Source organism: Geotrypetes seraphini, chromosome 4 (genome assembly GCF_902459505.1).
Source record: "Geotrypetes seraphini chromosome 4, aGeoSer1.1, whole genome shotgun sequence".
Lineage (NCBI taxonomy): Eukaryota > Metazoa > Chordata > Amphibia > Gymnophiona > Dermophiidae > Geotrypetes > Geotrypetes seraphini.
The window spans coordinates 155,820,230-155,835,788 of record NC_047087.1 but is presented as its reverse complement, the minus strand read 5'-3'; the positions used below and the strand labels follow the sequence as shown (position 1 = coordinate 155,835,788).

The following is a 15,559-nucleotide window of genomic DNA, read 5'->3' as shown; positions in this document are numbered from 1 at the left end:
AAAGTATCTGGGTGTCATCGTAGCCAATACAATGAAACCTCCTGTCTAATGTGTGGCGGCAGCCAAAAAAGCAAACAGGATGCTAGGAATTATTAAAAAAGGGATGGTTGACAAGACTAACTAAGAATGTTATAAAGTAAAGTTTAGGACTCTCAGTATTGCAGGAGGCTGTTATGATATAAAATATTCTTTTCTAGCATCCTCAGATGGTCACTTCATTTATGGTGTGTGCTTGTCATTCAGGTCTGCATACTGCATCCTCTGTGGTGGTGCATGCCTTGTGTCCGCTGGTGCGGGTTGGTGAGGCTGCAGTGCCAGGCGACCTTTATGATCTCATTCGAGTCTTAGTACATGTTCTGCTGGTGCTGAATCTGAACGCCAAACTCTTTGGATATACCTTTGGATGAGGATGCTGCCTCGAGGATCTCCTTCAGCGGCTATCTTTTCAAGAGCCTGTTGCTATAGGTCAGGATGACTTCGTCTCAAGTGTGGTGAATGCCGCCCTATGTTGCTCCCTGTGAACCAGTCTTGCTGGCCGTCGGGAGGGAATCATAGTTCTCTTTGTTCCTCCCGCAGGTGTCATCAGGGATATGCTGATTTTTCTTCCTAGAGACATTCCCAGGTCTACACCTTTGTTCCCATAGTTCCTATTCCAGGCATCCTCAGGTTCCTGTGCACTGGCTATGACAAACATGCACACACAAAAAATGCGCGCGCACACACACACACACACATACACAAAAAAATGCACCAGTGTCGCCTAGGGTGGGCATGGTTGCCTCACTCGCAGGCTTTTTTATCGGGAGTGGACTCAACTTTCATCGGACACTTGTTAATCCTACTTTGCCTGCCTCTGGCTTGGTTTCTGAACTACGGCAAGTCAACGGCAACAGAGTCCAGGGTCTGTGATATTCTGAAGCACCTCTTAGTCTTTAGGATGCTTGAACTTGTTCCAGACCACGGATGCTCCTCCCACTTCCTCGTGCCAGAAGGGCTCGGTGATTTGGAGACATATTCTGCTTCTACAGTCAGTCATCCACTTCTTGTGAATTCCCCTTTACTGAATGGTCAACAGAGTATACTGTGCTAGCTACTGTCTCCATGGGAGTTTCTAGTGTCTTGGATCTCTCAGAGGTTCCCTCCATATTTCATTCTGGCCAGAACATGGCAGGTTTCTGCGTTTCCATGTTCTGCATCAGCATTTCCAGCTCTCAGCTCTGCCCCTTGGCCTTGTAACATCTCCCACTCTTTTGTCAAAATGATTGTAGTTGAGGCGGCTTTCCGCCAACAAGAGGGTCTATGCCCACCTTTCGTGGGACAGCGAGTGCTTCGGGCTCCATCTCATTAGGTGTATGAAAGCGTGGTGGAGACAGTAGTGTCTCTGCTGCAGGTGTGGACAAGTTCAGGAAGAGACGCAGGGTGTCTTCCCAGCCTCTGGATTTTCTTGAGCGTCTCTTTATCTCCAAATGGGGTTTTGTGTTTCTTAGGGTGAGTAGACAGAACCTTCATCAACAGATTAGAATTCTCGTATTGTCTGGCTCTCAACCTGGGTTTATCTGCAGGTTGTGGGGCTCGGGCAGCCTCCTTGGAGGGAATCCCATGTGCCAGAGCGCCCATGCGCCCTTGACAGGAGTCCTTCTCATGATGATCTCCACTGAGTTTTTCTACCTGTAGAGGCCGCTTCCCTGAATGGAGCCAGATAGCAGAACTTTGAGCTGGTGGATTCAGAATGGCTCTCAGCCAGGGCTGGCTTCTTCAGATTTCCGAGTGGATAACCAAATTTATCTACAGGTTGGGCTCAGGCTCTCAGCCAGGGCTGGCTTCTTCAGATTTCTGAGTGGATGACCAGGTTTATCTGCAGGTTGTAGGGCTCGGGCAGTCTCCTTGGAGGTGATCCCCTGGGCCAGAGCACTCATGCGCCCTTGACGAGAGTCCTCGTGATGATCTCCACTGAGTTTTTCCACCTTTAGAGGCCAATTGGATTCATGGTGGCTCTCAGCCAGGGCTGGCTTCTTCAGATTTCTGAGTGGATAACCAGATTCTTCAGATTTTCAAGTGGATGCCAGCCTGTTGGATTGCAGGCTCATTGTGCGGCCTGCTTCATTCAGTGGTAGTGGACTCCTGGTCCACAATGTTGGTTGATATTTTGTCTGGAGCTTTGGTAATTTGGCTGACGCTATTCACTCTCCAGCCCCTTCAGAAAGATTGGCGGAGCCAGTTTTCTTAGATGCCACGGTGGTAGCGTATGTACATTGCGAGGGAGCTCTAGTGTCTCTCAGACAATAAAGATCGACTGCATTCCACCGAGAGGAAGCAAATCGTGCAGAATATCGCAGTTAAAATAATATTTCAGGCAAAAAAGTTTGATCACTTTTCTCCTTCATTGAAAAAAGTCCACTGGTTACCAATCAAACATAGAATCACATACAAGATCCTTTTATTAACATTTAAGACAAAAACAAGTAACTTACCTGAATCTATAATAATAAAATGCTAAGCGCGCATGCGCACTCATACTGCTGTGTTCCCTCATCCCTGATCTGTAGGTCTGTGGTTGGCAGGAGTGCGCATGCGCGCTTACAACGGATCTCTCTCACAGATCCCAAAGTAATGTGCGGGCTTGCCAGCTCCGGATGCCTCACACTTGACGGACAAAGTTTATTTTTAAGTTCAAAGCCGCCGCCGCGGCTCCTCTCTCGAGCCGCACCTGCATCGGAAAAGGCTTCCGATGCAGGCGAGGATCGAGAGAGGAACCGCGATGACGACTTTTGAACTAAATAATCAATTTTGCCAAACAACTAAGGGAGACGTTCCGAAAGCGTTGCACCTCTCCTCAACACACCTGAACCCCCGTTGATCCTCCCATTGCGGACTGACCCTCATATCCCTTCCCGCCGTCTGACTGGCTCACTTAGTCCCTTGCCGGCCCCCCTTCCCTTCCCGCGATCCCGTCAAAACTGCCGACTCCAGCAGCATCCGCAGCACTCTACACACACTGCTTCGGGGCTTTCTACTGCCCTGATTTGCTCTGCCGCATCTTTGATGATGTCATCAGGGACATGCCAGAGTACATCAAGGCAGTAGAAGGCCTTGAAGCAATGTGTGTAGAGTGCTACGGACACTGCTGGAGTCGGCAGGTTTGTCAGGACTGCGGACCGCGGGAAGGTAAGGGGGGCGGCAAGGGACTAAGGGAGCCAACCAGACTGCGGGAAGGGAAAGGGAGGTAGGGGAAAACCCTGCTGATGCACAGTGAAGTGGTATGGGCGGAGGGAATGATGTTGCGGCTACTGTACAGGGAAGTGTGGGGGGAGGGAAATGCTGTTGCTGCTGTACAGGGAAGTGGGGTGGGGGGAGGGAAATAGAAGGGGAGGGAATGCTGCTGTACAGGGAAGTGGGGGGAGGGAAATGCTGTTGCACAGAAAAATGGAGGGTGAGGTAATGCAGCTGCTGCACAGGGAAGTGGGGGATCGAAATGCTGCACAGGGAAGTGGGGTGGGGAAATACTGCACAGGGAAATGGAGGGGGGAGAGAAATGCTGCTGCATAGGGGACAAGGAGAGAGACAGATAGAAAGAGAGACAGACAGCAGGAGGGAGGGAGACAGAAAGAAAAGAAGAAAGACACGGGCAGGGAGAGACACAGAAAGACAGACAAAGGGTGCCAGGGAGAGAGACAGACAGAAAGAAAGCGTGAGGAAGAGACAGAAATAAAGAAAGAGAGACATATTCTAGCACCCATTAATGTAACGGGCTTAAATACTAGTTTATCAATAATCTTATACCATACTCTCCACACAGATCTCTTCGCTCTGCCTCACAAAACCTCCTTGTCATTACATCACTGAGACATATAAACACTATGCATCTTAGTATATTTTCAGTTACTGCCCCTTCTCCCACCCCAGGTTACTTAAGAGAAGAATCAATCTTAAATCATTTCAAGTCAAAATTAAAGACTTTTTTATTTGAACCGCAAGGTAATAGCAGAATAGAAATCTCTAATGTAATGTAATTTAATGATTCATTTGGAACTTAAGTGTCCTTTTTAGGACAACAGGAAGATATGTCTTTTTCTCCCTCCCTCTCTTGGTTTTTTTCCCCTTTTTTGTTCTTTACCTTCAAAGATTGTAGTTCTTTCCCATGTTCCATATCTTCTGTACGTCATGTCATATATTAAGTCCTCTAAGTCACTTTTATTTCTTTAATTTTAAATATTATACATGTATTTTATATTGTACACCACCTAGAATTTTGATTAGATCGGTTTATCAAATTTTAAAGAAACTTGGAAACTTTATTCTGCCTTTCTTTGGTGGCCCATGAGGCCGGAGTTGCCAATGTTATGGCAGTCTTCCTTGGCTGACATTTTGTGGTTCCTCTCACAGGAGCCGTTCCATCTGCTCTTACAAGAGCCAGGGTTTGCCCCAGAGGGTCTTGTTAGCTTCAGCAGAAATCTCGAAGGCCCAGGCACATTTTTGTTCTATGAACAGCATGGAAGCTAGGGTCGGATGCATTGGTTTGGTCCTGGCTGGCTCACGATTTCCTGTATAATATTCCCTCCTTGGCCTCTGATAGGTCTGGTCGCATTCTGGCCTGGTGTCTCTAGTGGCTCCGGATTGGCCTTGCAGCCTGTGATATGTGGTTCTCATATGTCTTTAGCGAGACAAGAAGCTCCGGTTCCCTTTTCATTAATATCTTCTCAGTCCTTGGAGAACCCACAGCATTTTGGACTTACGATATGGCTCTTGAGCGCTCAGCCTTGATGATGAACGGTTATTTGGAGGTAGCTATCTTGACTATTTTCCACTCAAAGTACCCTCTACTTTGGCTTCTTTGCCAAAGTTTGGTAGGCTTTTCTTACGGGGGTGCTAGGAATTAGGTGGAGCCTGAGCATGCTCCCAGTTGGGTAGTCCTGGTTTTCCTTCAGGAGTATTTAATCAGAAGTCTGGCAGTGGCCTCTCTGAAAGTTCAGGTTTCAGGCTTTGCGTGTTGGGATTGAACATCTAGAGTGGCATAATCAAAAATGTTCCTAAAGTCTGAAGTTGGGCTTTTTGTGCAAAACGTCCATAAACCCAGCAGGAAAAATGTCCATTTTCAAAGCTGCCAAACGTCTTATCTTTTTTTTTTTTAAATGAGCTAGGTATAAGTTTTGGCTTTTTTTGCCCATTTTCAAAAATAAAAACGTCCACGCAAAAAACATATAAAGCAAGTTTTGTAGATGTACCCACCCACCTTGTTTGATCACGGCAGTTGAGCCATCAGCTGAGCCGTTTGAGGGGATTCCTGGTGGCTCAGCTGATGGGGATGTCCCCTGCCAGGATCAGCTGAATCACAGAGCACTACATCCCTTCCGCTGACATTCCCCACATCCCCCTGATATCCCGTACCTCTCCCAAATTTTCTGTCCCTCCCCCTGGACCCCTCCCCTTTGGAAGAGCAAATGGCATGAGGGAAGTTCACTGCTCCTGCCTACAGAGCCACATATTGCAATTACCGGGGATTATTGTAAATCGCTTAGTAAATTATGGATAGGCGATTCATCGAATTAATAAAATAAACATAAACATCCCCCCCCCCCCTCCTACTGCATCTTGGCTCAAAATGGTAAGCAACTTTTATTCTTTTATTACCTCATACCACAGCCAAGATTAATACCTATTCTTAGGTACAAAAGTTAGATTGAGAACCATTTATCTGATCTTTCTTCCAGTCTGATCTTTCTTCCAGTGCTCTCGAATATGAATCAGTATATTTAGTTTGTACAGCTTCTGTATGTGAGTAACAGAGTCTGGAAATCTACAACACAGAAGTTTTTGTGCATCACATCTTATATCACACCATTGCAAACTGCTTGCTGTTGAGGAAAATGAACACCTTTTTGTTAACAGAGACACCAAAATCTTGCCATTGATTTATATGTTGCAGGAAATTAATTCAGAAGAATAAAAACTGGGACAAAAGGGTGGAAAACTACTAATTTTATTGAATTAGATGACCACAGTATTGTGCATAAGGGAAGAACTGTTTTAATAAATCATATCTGAATTTCTCAGGGTAATAGAAGAAACCTTGAACCGCAAGGTAATGGCGGAATAGAAATCCCTAATGTAATGTAATGTAATGTAATAAACTAGGAGAAGCTCTGTTATCCCTACCAACAATGTTGATACAATATTTCACTTTGTAGCATGGTAGCTTTTGATAGAAAACAAGAAGCATTTTCTTCACTGTCATGATGTTATAAAACCTTAATGCCACAATTACAGTGTACTGGCGCCATGTTTCTGTGTCACCTCATTGTTCATCTGATTGCTGTTAGTATTGACCCTGCTGACAGAAATGTGAGAGCCAAGTCTTGTTCTGGTCCTGTGCCAGTTTTTGACCGTACTAAGCATGCCCATGTCATTGAAAATCTTCATTGCTACCTGTGTGATGCGGATGTGTAAGTACTATGCTGGAAATGTAAACTGGCTTTGTTTAGTGAAGGCTTTGTCAATTTTTTCTCAATCTAGATGGCAGGCACTAAGATATCTATCAACTGCCTCTTCTAAATCCTCCAATCTGGCATAGCATCTTTAGGGTCTGATTTAATGAGACATTTTTTGTATTTTGTTTCCATGAGTAAAAAAAGTGAAATAAATCAAGCTCTTAATGTACCATTACACAATGAGGGCAGAAGCCCCTCCCTATCATGCCAGCTTTCCCCTAATAGCTACATCATGTGATTTACCTCTTTGATTTTCAGATGTGACATGGTTCTGGCCATTTCCACCCTCTATTCCCTTCCCCACCTTTGCTCTGTCTCATCTTTCCTCTTAATCCTTGCACTGCCAATCCTGAAGCCTAAACTATTCTAACACCCCTAGGACCCCACCTCTCCCCCAAAATTGGGATACCCAATGTGTTTTCAGATAACCCAAAAATGTTCTACTTCAGCAGAAATGTTTTCCTGAAATTCAAGCAAAAAACAAAAGAGAAAACTGCAGACAGTATGTACAAGATGCAGGCTGTGTTTATTAAACTGAATATAAAATGCGGTAACTATTGTCACCCTTTTTTTTAATACAAACCCTGGGACCCGACACGGTCCGTGTTTCGGAGAACATGCCTTCTTCAGGGGTCCATTAGTTGTAAGGGTTAAAACAAACCACAATATAAATTGGTAATAAGCAAAGTGGTTGTGTTAAAGCAATCCATGCGATCCAACTGTACACCACTTTGCTTTGCTTAATACCAATTTATATTGCGGTTTATTTTAACCCTTACAACTAATGGACCCCTGAAGAAGGCGTGTTCTCCAAAACATGGATCGTGTTGGATCCCAGGGTTTGTAAAAAAAAAAAAAAGGGTGACAATAGTTACCGCATTTTATATTTGGTTTAATAAACACAGCCTGCATCTTGTACATACTGTCTGCAGTTTTCTCTTTTGTTTTTTGCTTGCTGTTCTTGAATTGCAGACACCGTTGGATTTCCTTGTTGCTTTCCTGAAATTCAAGGCATTTTTGAGTACTTTATTTTAACAGGATGGAGCTCCAGTGCATTGAGTTCACAAAATGAGCTCTTAATAAAACTCTAGAATTTACTGAGCTAACAGCTCAGTGGCTTCAAAGATTTTATGAATATATCAATGTTGAAGCAGGATACTTTGAACACACATTGAATAGCACTTTTCCAAAACTCAGTCCATTTTTGTCAGTTTTGAATTATGTGATTTATTTCATTTCACAAGGCAAGATTCATTTACTGTGATAGCAATAATAGTATTAAGCAGGATATAGGGGGGGCATACCGCAATATGTGTGAGACATCCCTTGCCTGAGATATATAGATAATGAAAGATGAAGCTGAATGATATAGAAATGCTTTAGTTACACTAGAAAAAAATATTGCTTGGCTAGCATTACTGGTACGCTGTTACTTAAAGTTTTTAAATAGATATTTTGTCTCTGCTTCTTTTGTAAGATTGGGTAATAAATGGGTGCTAGAACAGGTCATTGTGCCCTAAGCTAACAGGTTGTACAAGATGTCCAATGTATTGAAATAAATAATGATCTCAGCTAGTCTAAATGTAAATGCTAATAGGAGCAAAACCAATAGTGCATGATTTATAAGTCATTATAAAGTTGCTAATGTTAGGGAAAATTACTAATGACAAGAAATCACATGACCAGTGGCAAAATGGAGTCATATGCAATTTATCATTGACTCTTAATGAAGTAATTGAATTGTAATTGGAAGATGCACTAACTTAATTATGAATAATAATAAATGAAATGATGTCATGAAGTTAATAAAATGGTCTGCAGTCCATGGCTCAGGCAGACTCTTGGTTCAGATTCTGCCAGTTAGCAGATCCCTAAGAGCTCCATATGGCCTTATTGTTTTAAACTGAATTTGTCTGGTTATTCTTTGATCTCCCTCAGAGATGGAAGAAAGGGCTAATGGGGAGGGGAGGAGGTGGGAAGTCTATCCATGAAGTTTTTCAGAGCAATCAGCTGTTGACTTGTTTGAATCCCTTTGTGAGAGTTGCCAACAGATATATATTTATGTAGGACCACAGTCGTTCAAAGTAACAAGATGATAAGGAACTGAGGGATATATTAAGAGAAGCTGTAGGATATACTAAAAGCTATGATACTCCTTGAGTATATGAGGAGGAGAGATTCTGATTCTGAATCCAGCTTTAGAAGAGGTCACAACCCAGGTTGACAAAGTGCAACAGGAGACAAAATATAAAGGGATGTGGCAGATCAGTGCACTTTTAACAGAATCCTGGAGAATTCCCGTCTAATGGATATTTGTGTAGGCAGAAGATCCAGAATTTAAAAAATTCCCCTTTGAGTACTCTTATATTGTCTCTCTTCTTGCTTGCAGTTATATATGCAAAACTGACAGTCTGATATTCTGCTTCCCCTTTCCCTTCAAAGTGTTTTACAAATGTTTCCTGTCTTGATCACTCTTTTCATAGCAAAACAGTATGAATGGGTAAGAAAGAAAATGCTATAGATCTTATCTGTTAAAGTTTTGCTTACTGCGCTTTGGGAAAAAAATGCAAACTGTATTTAAGTTTATTAATCAGTGTTGGTTCTGTTGAATTGCTAAGATGTGAAACTATTTTGAGTTACAATTTTTTTGTCTAATGCTATCCCTTGTTTCTACTGTAGCTATACAGGACTGTATGTCAGGATTTAGAATATTGTATTTGTGTGTGACTGTGTATGCTTGATATCTCTAATTATAAATGTGTATTTTTAAAAAAAATTCTGCCTGTTAAAGGGACTAAGCTTTCTTATGTGGTTAGCATCTTGAGTATTCTGGGAAATTAATTGAAGAAAATGTATCCTTAGTCTCTCTCATTATTTAAGTCTCAGTAATTGGGATTATGTAACCTATAGTTGTATGTTTATTTACTGGATTGAAGTAAATTTGATGTTGTTTTATTGTAACAATGTTGTCTAATTGATGATTTCTCCCCCCTGTTAAATCTGAGGGCTGGATTCTCAAAACTTGCTGGTAAAATCCAGTGGGTCGATTTTTTTTTTTTTCTTTTACTGACAATTCTCAGCATAATAGCATGCAAATTATATGCACTCTATTTGTGCAACGAATCGCCAATAAAGGAGGGAGGAACTGTGCCTGGAGCTTTCTCAGAAGAGTAATTGCTAGGCACAGCTCCTCCCTCCTGTCAAGGCTGCTCTCCCTGCCTCAATCAACTGAGCCGCAGGTATCCCTGAGTCCTGGCGGCTCAGCTGATTGGCGGGGAGAGCAGCAGAAGGAAAAGTCCCCCTTCCCACAGACACCCCCCTGGCCTGCCATTGCCCATCTGCCCACACCCTGTACAAGATCGGCAGGAGGGATGCCCACTCCAACCTGCCTTGGTTGCCTCTGCCTGGAGCCTACTAGACCACCCTAAACATCCCTGTGCCTTGGCAAGAGGAATGCCCACTCCTTCCTCTACTGTTCCCTCAGGTTTTTGCAGCCCAAATGCATGACCTTGTATGTCTTAGCATTAAATTTTAACTGCCAAATTTCAGACCATTCTTTAAGCTTTGCCAGGTCTTTCTTCATGTTATTCACACCATCCGGCATGTCTACTCTATTGCAGTTTTTGGTATCATCCACAAAGAGGCAAATCTTACCCGACAATCCTTCAGCAATATCGTTTATAAAAATGTTAAAAAGAACAGGCCCAAGAACAGAACCTTGAGGCACACCACTGGTAACATCCCTTTCCTCAGAGCAATCTCCATTGATTATACCCTCTGTTGTCTTCCACTCAACCATTTCTTGACCCAGCCCGTCACTTTGGGACCCATCCTGAGGGTACTCAGTTTATTTATTATACATCTGTGTGGAACACTGTCAAAGGCTTTGCTAAAATCTAAATACACAACATCTAGCACACTCCCTCTATCCAATTCTCTGGTCACCCAGTCAAAGAAATTGATCAGATTTGACTGACTAAGATAAAGGTTGTATTACAGGTACTATGGCAGAATCTTTAACCATTGTTTTGCCGAAACCAAATAAAGATCCTGCGTTGGTTTCAAATTACGGGCCTATTTCTTTGATTAATGTAGATGGAAAACTTCTGGCTAAGTTATTGGCTTTACGCTTGGCTAAGGCTCTCTCTTATATTATCGGTATGCATCAAATGGGGTTCGTTGCTCAAAGATATTCTTCAAACAACACCAGATTGGCTTTCCATATGTTAAATTTAACAAAAGCCATGAAAGAACCGGCCTTCTCTGCATCTTTGGATGCAGAGAAGGCCTTTGTATGGAGTAGACCTTCATGTATCAAGCAATGGATTGGTTTGGTATTGGTTCTGGATTTATACAAATGATTCAAACCTTCTGCCAGATTATATATTAATACTTTTTCAGAACGTTTTTGTCTGGAGAGGGGAGTTAGACAAGGGTGTCTGTTATCTCCTTTGCTTTTTGACATTGTACTGGAACCTTTGCTATTGGCTATTCAGCAGGTAGAGGAGACACAGGGTATTCCTTATGCAGGTCGGGAATACAAAGTCTCTGCGTATGCAGATGATATTTTGCTTCATTTGAAAAATCTTGAAACTTCTACCCGCATTTACTGGATTTGATTGGCTATAAAATAAATTGGAGTAAATCGGAAGTTCTTCCACTAAATGTACATTGCCCAAAAGGATTATTTGATAGATTCCCTTTTCTTTGGAAGGAAGAACTACGGACAACTACTCAGACACGGGAGGTGATGACCACAAAGCAAATAAGGAAGAAAATGCAGGAGCAGAAAAGGATACCGTGAAAGAAACAGTAGAGACTGCAAAGCTTAGAAAGTCCAAGAAGGGAACTCAAATGTATGTATACGGATGCTAGAAGTCTGAGAAACAAAATGGGAGAATTAGAGACAATAGCAAGACACGATGAACTGGAAATTATTGGCATAACAGAAACATGGTGGAATGACGAAAACAAATGGAACACAGTACTACAGGGATACAAACTATACAGAAGAGAGTAGGGCAGAAAGGTGGAGGTAGTGCCCTAAATATTCAGGATGGAGAAGAAACTGTTAGAGAAGCTGGAGTCCCTCTGGATCAAGATTCCTAGACACAATGGTGTAGACACAAAAATTGGCCTTTACTATCGACCCCCCCAGGACAGACGGAGGAGACAGACTCAGAAATCATAGAGGAAATTAAACAAGACAGGTAATGTAATAATCATGACAATTTCCCGGGGATAGACTGGAACCTGGGAACCTCAAACTGCAGCAAGAAGGCCAAGTTCCTGGAAGCGCTAGGGGACTGCTTCCTGGAACAAATGGTGGGAGAGTTGACGAGAAGAAACGCCACCTTGGACTTGGTCTTAAATGGCATTACGGGACCGACAAAAGAAGTAGAAGTCACAGTCCCGCTGTGGACGAGCGATCACAACATGATCAACTTTAAACTTGACATCGGGAAAGGGAAACGTACTAAAATCTTAACCAGGACCTTAAACTTTAAAAAGGGAAGATACGATAGCATGAGAGCCATGGTGAAACAACGGCTGAAGAAAAAGATGGACAGAGTTAAAACGGTAGATCAGGCATGGTCCCTACTGAAAAATACTATCACGGAAGCACAAAATCTCTACATTCCGCGGATTTCCAAAGAAAGGAAAACTAAAGGCAAAGGAGAGCCAGCATGGCTTACTAGAGAGGTGAAGGAAGCCATAAAAGAAAAGGACTCCTTTAAAAAATGGAAAAGCACAAAAACAACCAAAGCTTGGAACAAACACAAAGATGATCAGAAGAAATGTCATGAGGCGGTGAGGGATGCCAAAAAGGACTATGATGAGGAGAAAATGGCACAAGAGGCCAAAAATTTCAAGCCCTTCTTTAGATACGTAAAAGGAAAAAAACCTGCAAAAGAGGCGGTGAGACTGCTGGATGACCAGGGAAGAAAAGGGTACGTCAAGGAAGACAAACAAATTGCAGACAGACTAAATTCCTTCTTTGCATCTGTCTTTACGAAGGAGGACACCGCAACAATACCAGAAGCAGTGAAAGTGTTCAAAGGAGTAATAGAGGACAGCCTCACCACAGTAGAAGTGGACTCTGACCAGATATACTACCAGTTCGACAAACTCAAAAGTGACAAATGCCCTGGACCTGATGGAATTCACCCGAGAACATAAGAACATAAGAACATAAGCAGTGCCTCCGCCGGGTCAGACCATAGGTCCATCCTGCCCAGCAGTCCGCTCCCGCGGCGGCCCAAACATGTCACGACCTGTCTGAATCACTAGAAGGGGCCCCCTTGCCACCTTGGTTTCCCATTGAGTCCTATCTTCCCATCGAAGTCCTAACCCTCCGGTCTTGCACATGCACGACCTGGTTGGGTTTCTATACTTATTTCCTGGTTAGCTTTCTATACCTGTGTTACATCCCAGCACCTCTCTCAGTATCCCACGATCCCTTTATCCCTCAGGAATCCGTCCAATCCCTGTTTGAATCCCTGTACCGTACTCTGCCTGATCACTTCCTCCGGTAGCGCATTCCAGGTGTCCACGACCCTTTGGGTGAAAAAAAACTTCCTTGCATTTGTTTTGAACCTATCTCCCTTCAGTTTCTCCGAATGCCCCCTCGTACCTGTTTTCCCTTTCAGCCTGAAGAATCTGTCCCTATCCACCCTCTCTATGCCCCTCATGATCCTGAAGGTCTCTATCATATCTCCCCTGAGCCTCCTTTTTTCCAGAGAGAAGAGCCCCAGCCTATCCAACCTCTCGGCGTATGGGCAGTGTTCCAGCCCTCTTACCAGTTTCGTTGCTCTTCTTTGGACTCTCTCAAGTACCGCCATGTCCTTCTTGAGGTACGGCGACCAATATTGAACGCAGTATTCCAGATGTGGACGCACCATTGCTCGATACAATGGCATGATGACTTCCCGCGTCCTGGTTGTTATGCCCCTCTTTATGATGCCCAGCATCCTGTTGGCTTTTTTCGAGGCTGCTGCGCACTGCGCAGATGGCTTCATTGATGCATCCACCAGCACACCCAAGTCTCTCTCTAGACTGCTGTCTCCCAGCAATCTCCCCCCCAATTTGTAGTTGAACAACGGGTTCTTTTTCCATATATGCATGACCTTGCATTTTTCCACGTTAAAGCGCATTTGCCATTTGTTTGCCCAGTCTTCCAGCTTGTCCAGGTCCCTTTGCAGGTCCTCACACTCCTCCCTGGATCTAACTCTGCCGCATAGTTTGGTATCGTCTGCAAATTTTATAACCTCGCACTTTGCCTCCTTTTCCAGGTCATTGATAAATATGTTGAAGAGTAACGGCCCCAGCACCGATCCCTGTGGCACACCGCTCGTGACTCCCCGCCAGTCAGAGTATTGTCCCTTTACTCCGACCCTCTGCAGTCTACCCGACAACCAGTGCTCGATCCATCTGTGCACATCCCCTCCCACCCCGTGGTTCCACAGCTTCCTAAGCAGCCTTTCATGTGGCACCTTGTCGAAAGCCTTTTGAAAATCGAGGTAAATGATGTCTATGGGTTCCCCATTGTCCACCCGGCTGCTTATTCCCTCAAAGAAGTACAAAAGGTTCGTTAAGCATGACCTTCCCTTACAGAATCCGTGCTGGATTGTTCTCAGTAGGCCATTTCTCTCGATGTGCTCGCAAATACCATCCTTGATCATAGCTTCCACCATCTTCCCTATAATTGAAGTCAGGCTCACCGGCCTGTAGTTTCCGGGGTCACCCCTCGATCCCTTCTTGAAGATAGGTGTGACATTCGCCAGTTTCCAGTCCTCTGGTACCTCACCAGTTTTCAAGGATAGGTTGCAAACATGCTGGATTGTGCCCGCTATTTCTTGTTTTAGTTCCTTCAGAACCCTTGGGTGGATCCCGTCTGGGCCTGGCGATTTGCCGCATTTTAACCTGTCTATCTGTTTGAGGACATCCTCCTTACTTACCTCTATGTGTTCCAATTTTTCAGCCTGTTCCCCACTTATGAGCTCCTCTGAATCCGGTATGTTAGATGTGTCTTCTCTCGTGAAAACCGACGAGAAGAACGTGTTCAACCTCTCAGCTACCTCTTTATCCTCCTTAATCACTTCCTTCCTATCCCCATCGTCCAACGCCCCACCTTCTCTCTTGCTGGTCGCTTCCCCTTTACGTAACTGAAGAATGCCTTGAAGTTCTTCGCCTCCCTGGCCAGCCCCTCTTCGTAATTCCCTTTTGCTTTTCTAACCTCCCGGTGGCATTCCTTTTGGCATTTTCTGTGCGCCTGGTGATTTTCCTCCGTTGGGTCCTTTTTCCATCTCCGGAAGGATACTTTTTTGTCATTTATTGCCCTCTTTGCCTCTGTTGAGATCCAAACCGGGTCCTTTGATCGCTTGTTCTTGCCGCCTTTTCTGAAGCTGGGGACGTACATTCTTTGTGCTTCCTGCAGGGTGTCCCTGAATAGGGTCCAGGCGCTTCCTACAGTCTCCATCCTAAGGATGTTTCTGAGCTTCCTCCCCACCATTTCTCTCATAGCAGCATAGTTCCCTTTCCTGAAGTTGAGCGCAGTTGTTGCGGTCCTCCTTACTGTGGGTGTCCCCCTTTCTAATGTGAATCTGATCGCATTGTGGTCACTGTTGCCTAGTGGTTCTCCCACTTCTACCCCTCTTGCAGGCCCTCCTAATCCGTTTAGGATGAGGTCAAGAGTAGCACTCCCTCGCGTCGGTTCCCTGACTAGTTGCTCCATGAAGCAGTCCCTCACAGCTTCTACAAATCCTGTTTCCCTAGCGCAGTTGGAGTGACCCGTACTCCAGTCAATCCCCGGGTAGTTGAAGTCCCCCATCACTGTTACACTTCCAGTCCTGCATTCTTGTCTCAGTTCAGCTTCCAAGTCGTATCCGACTCCTTCCGGCGTACCAGGTGGGCGATAGTACAGCCCCAGTTTTATGCCTGCACCCTTGTTTCCCGGCAATTTGACCTATAGTGATTCCAGCCCCTCTGCCTTCGTTGCCATATCCATCCCGACCGAGTAGATAGAGTCCTTTATATATATTGCTCTGCCTCCCCCCTTCTTGTGGGTCCTGTCC

General features: G+C 44.3%; 1 protein-coding gene across 7 annotated transcripts in view; it reads left to right on the top strand.

Annotated features, from left to right (window-relative positions):
* Window positions 1–15,559, top strand: part of LOC117359220 (probable palmitoyltransferase ZDHHC1) — a 570,963-nt gene that overhangs the window by 136,389 nt on the left and 419,015 nt on the right. For all 7 annotated transcript variants that reach the window (XM_033941591.1, XM_033941593.1, XM_033941589.1 and 4 more), the window contains exon 3: window positions 6,265–6,440. In XM_033941591.1, coding sequence (XP_033797482.1) covers window positions 6,265–6,440 — 176 coding nt within the window. The remainder of the gene's footprint in view (window positions 1–6,264; window positions 6,441–15,559) is intronic.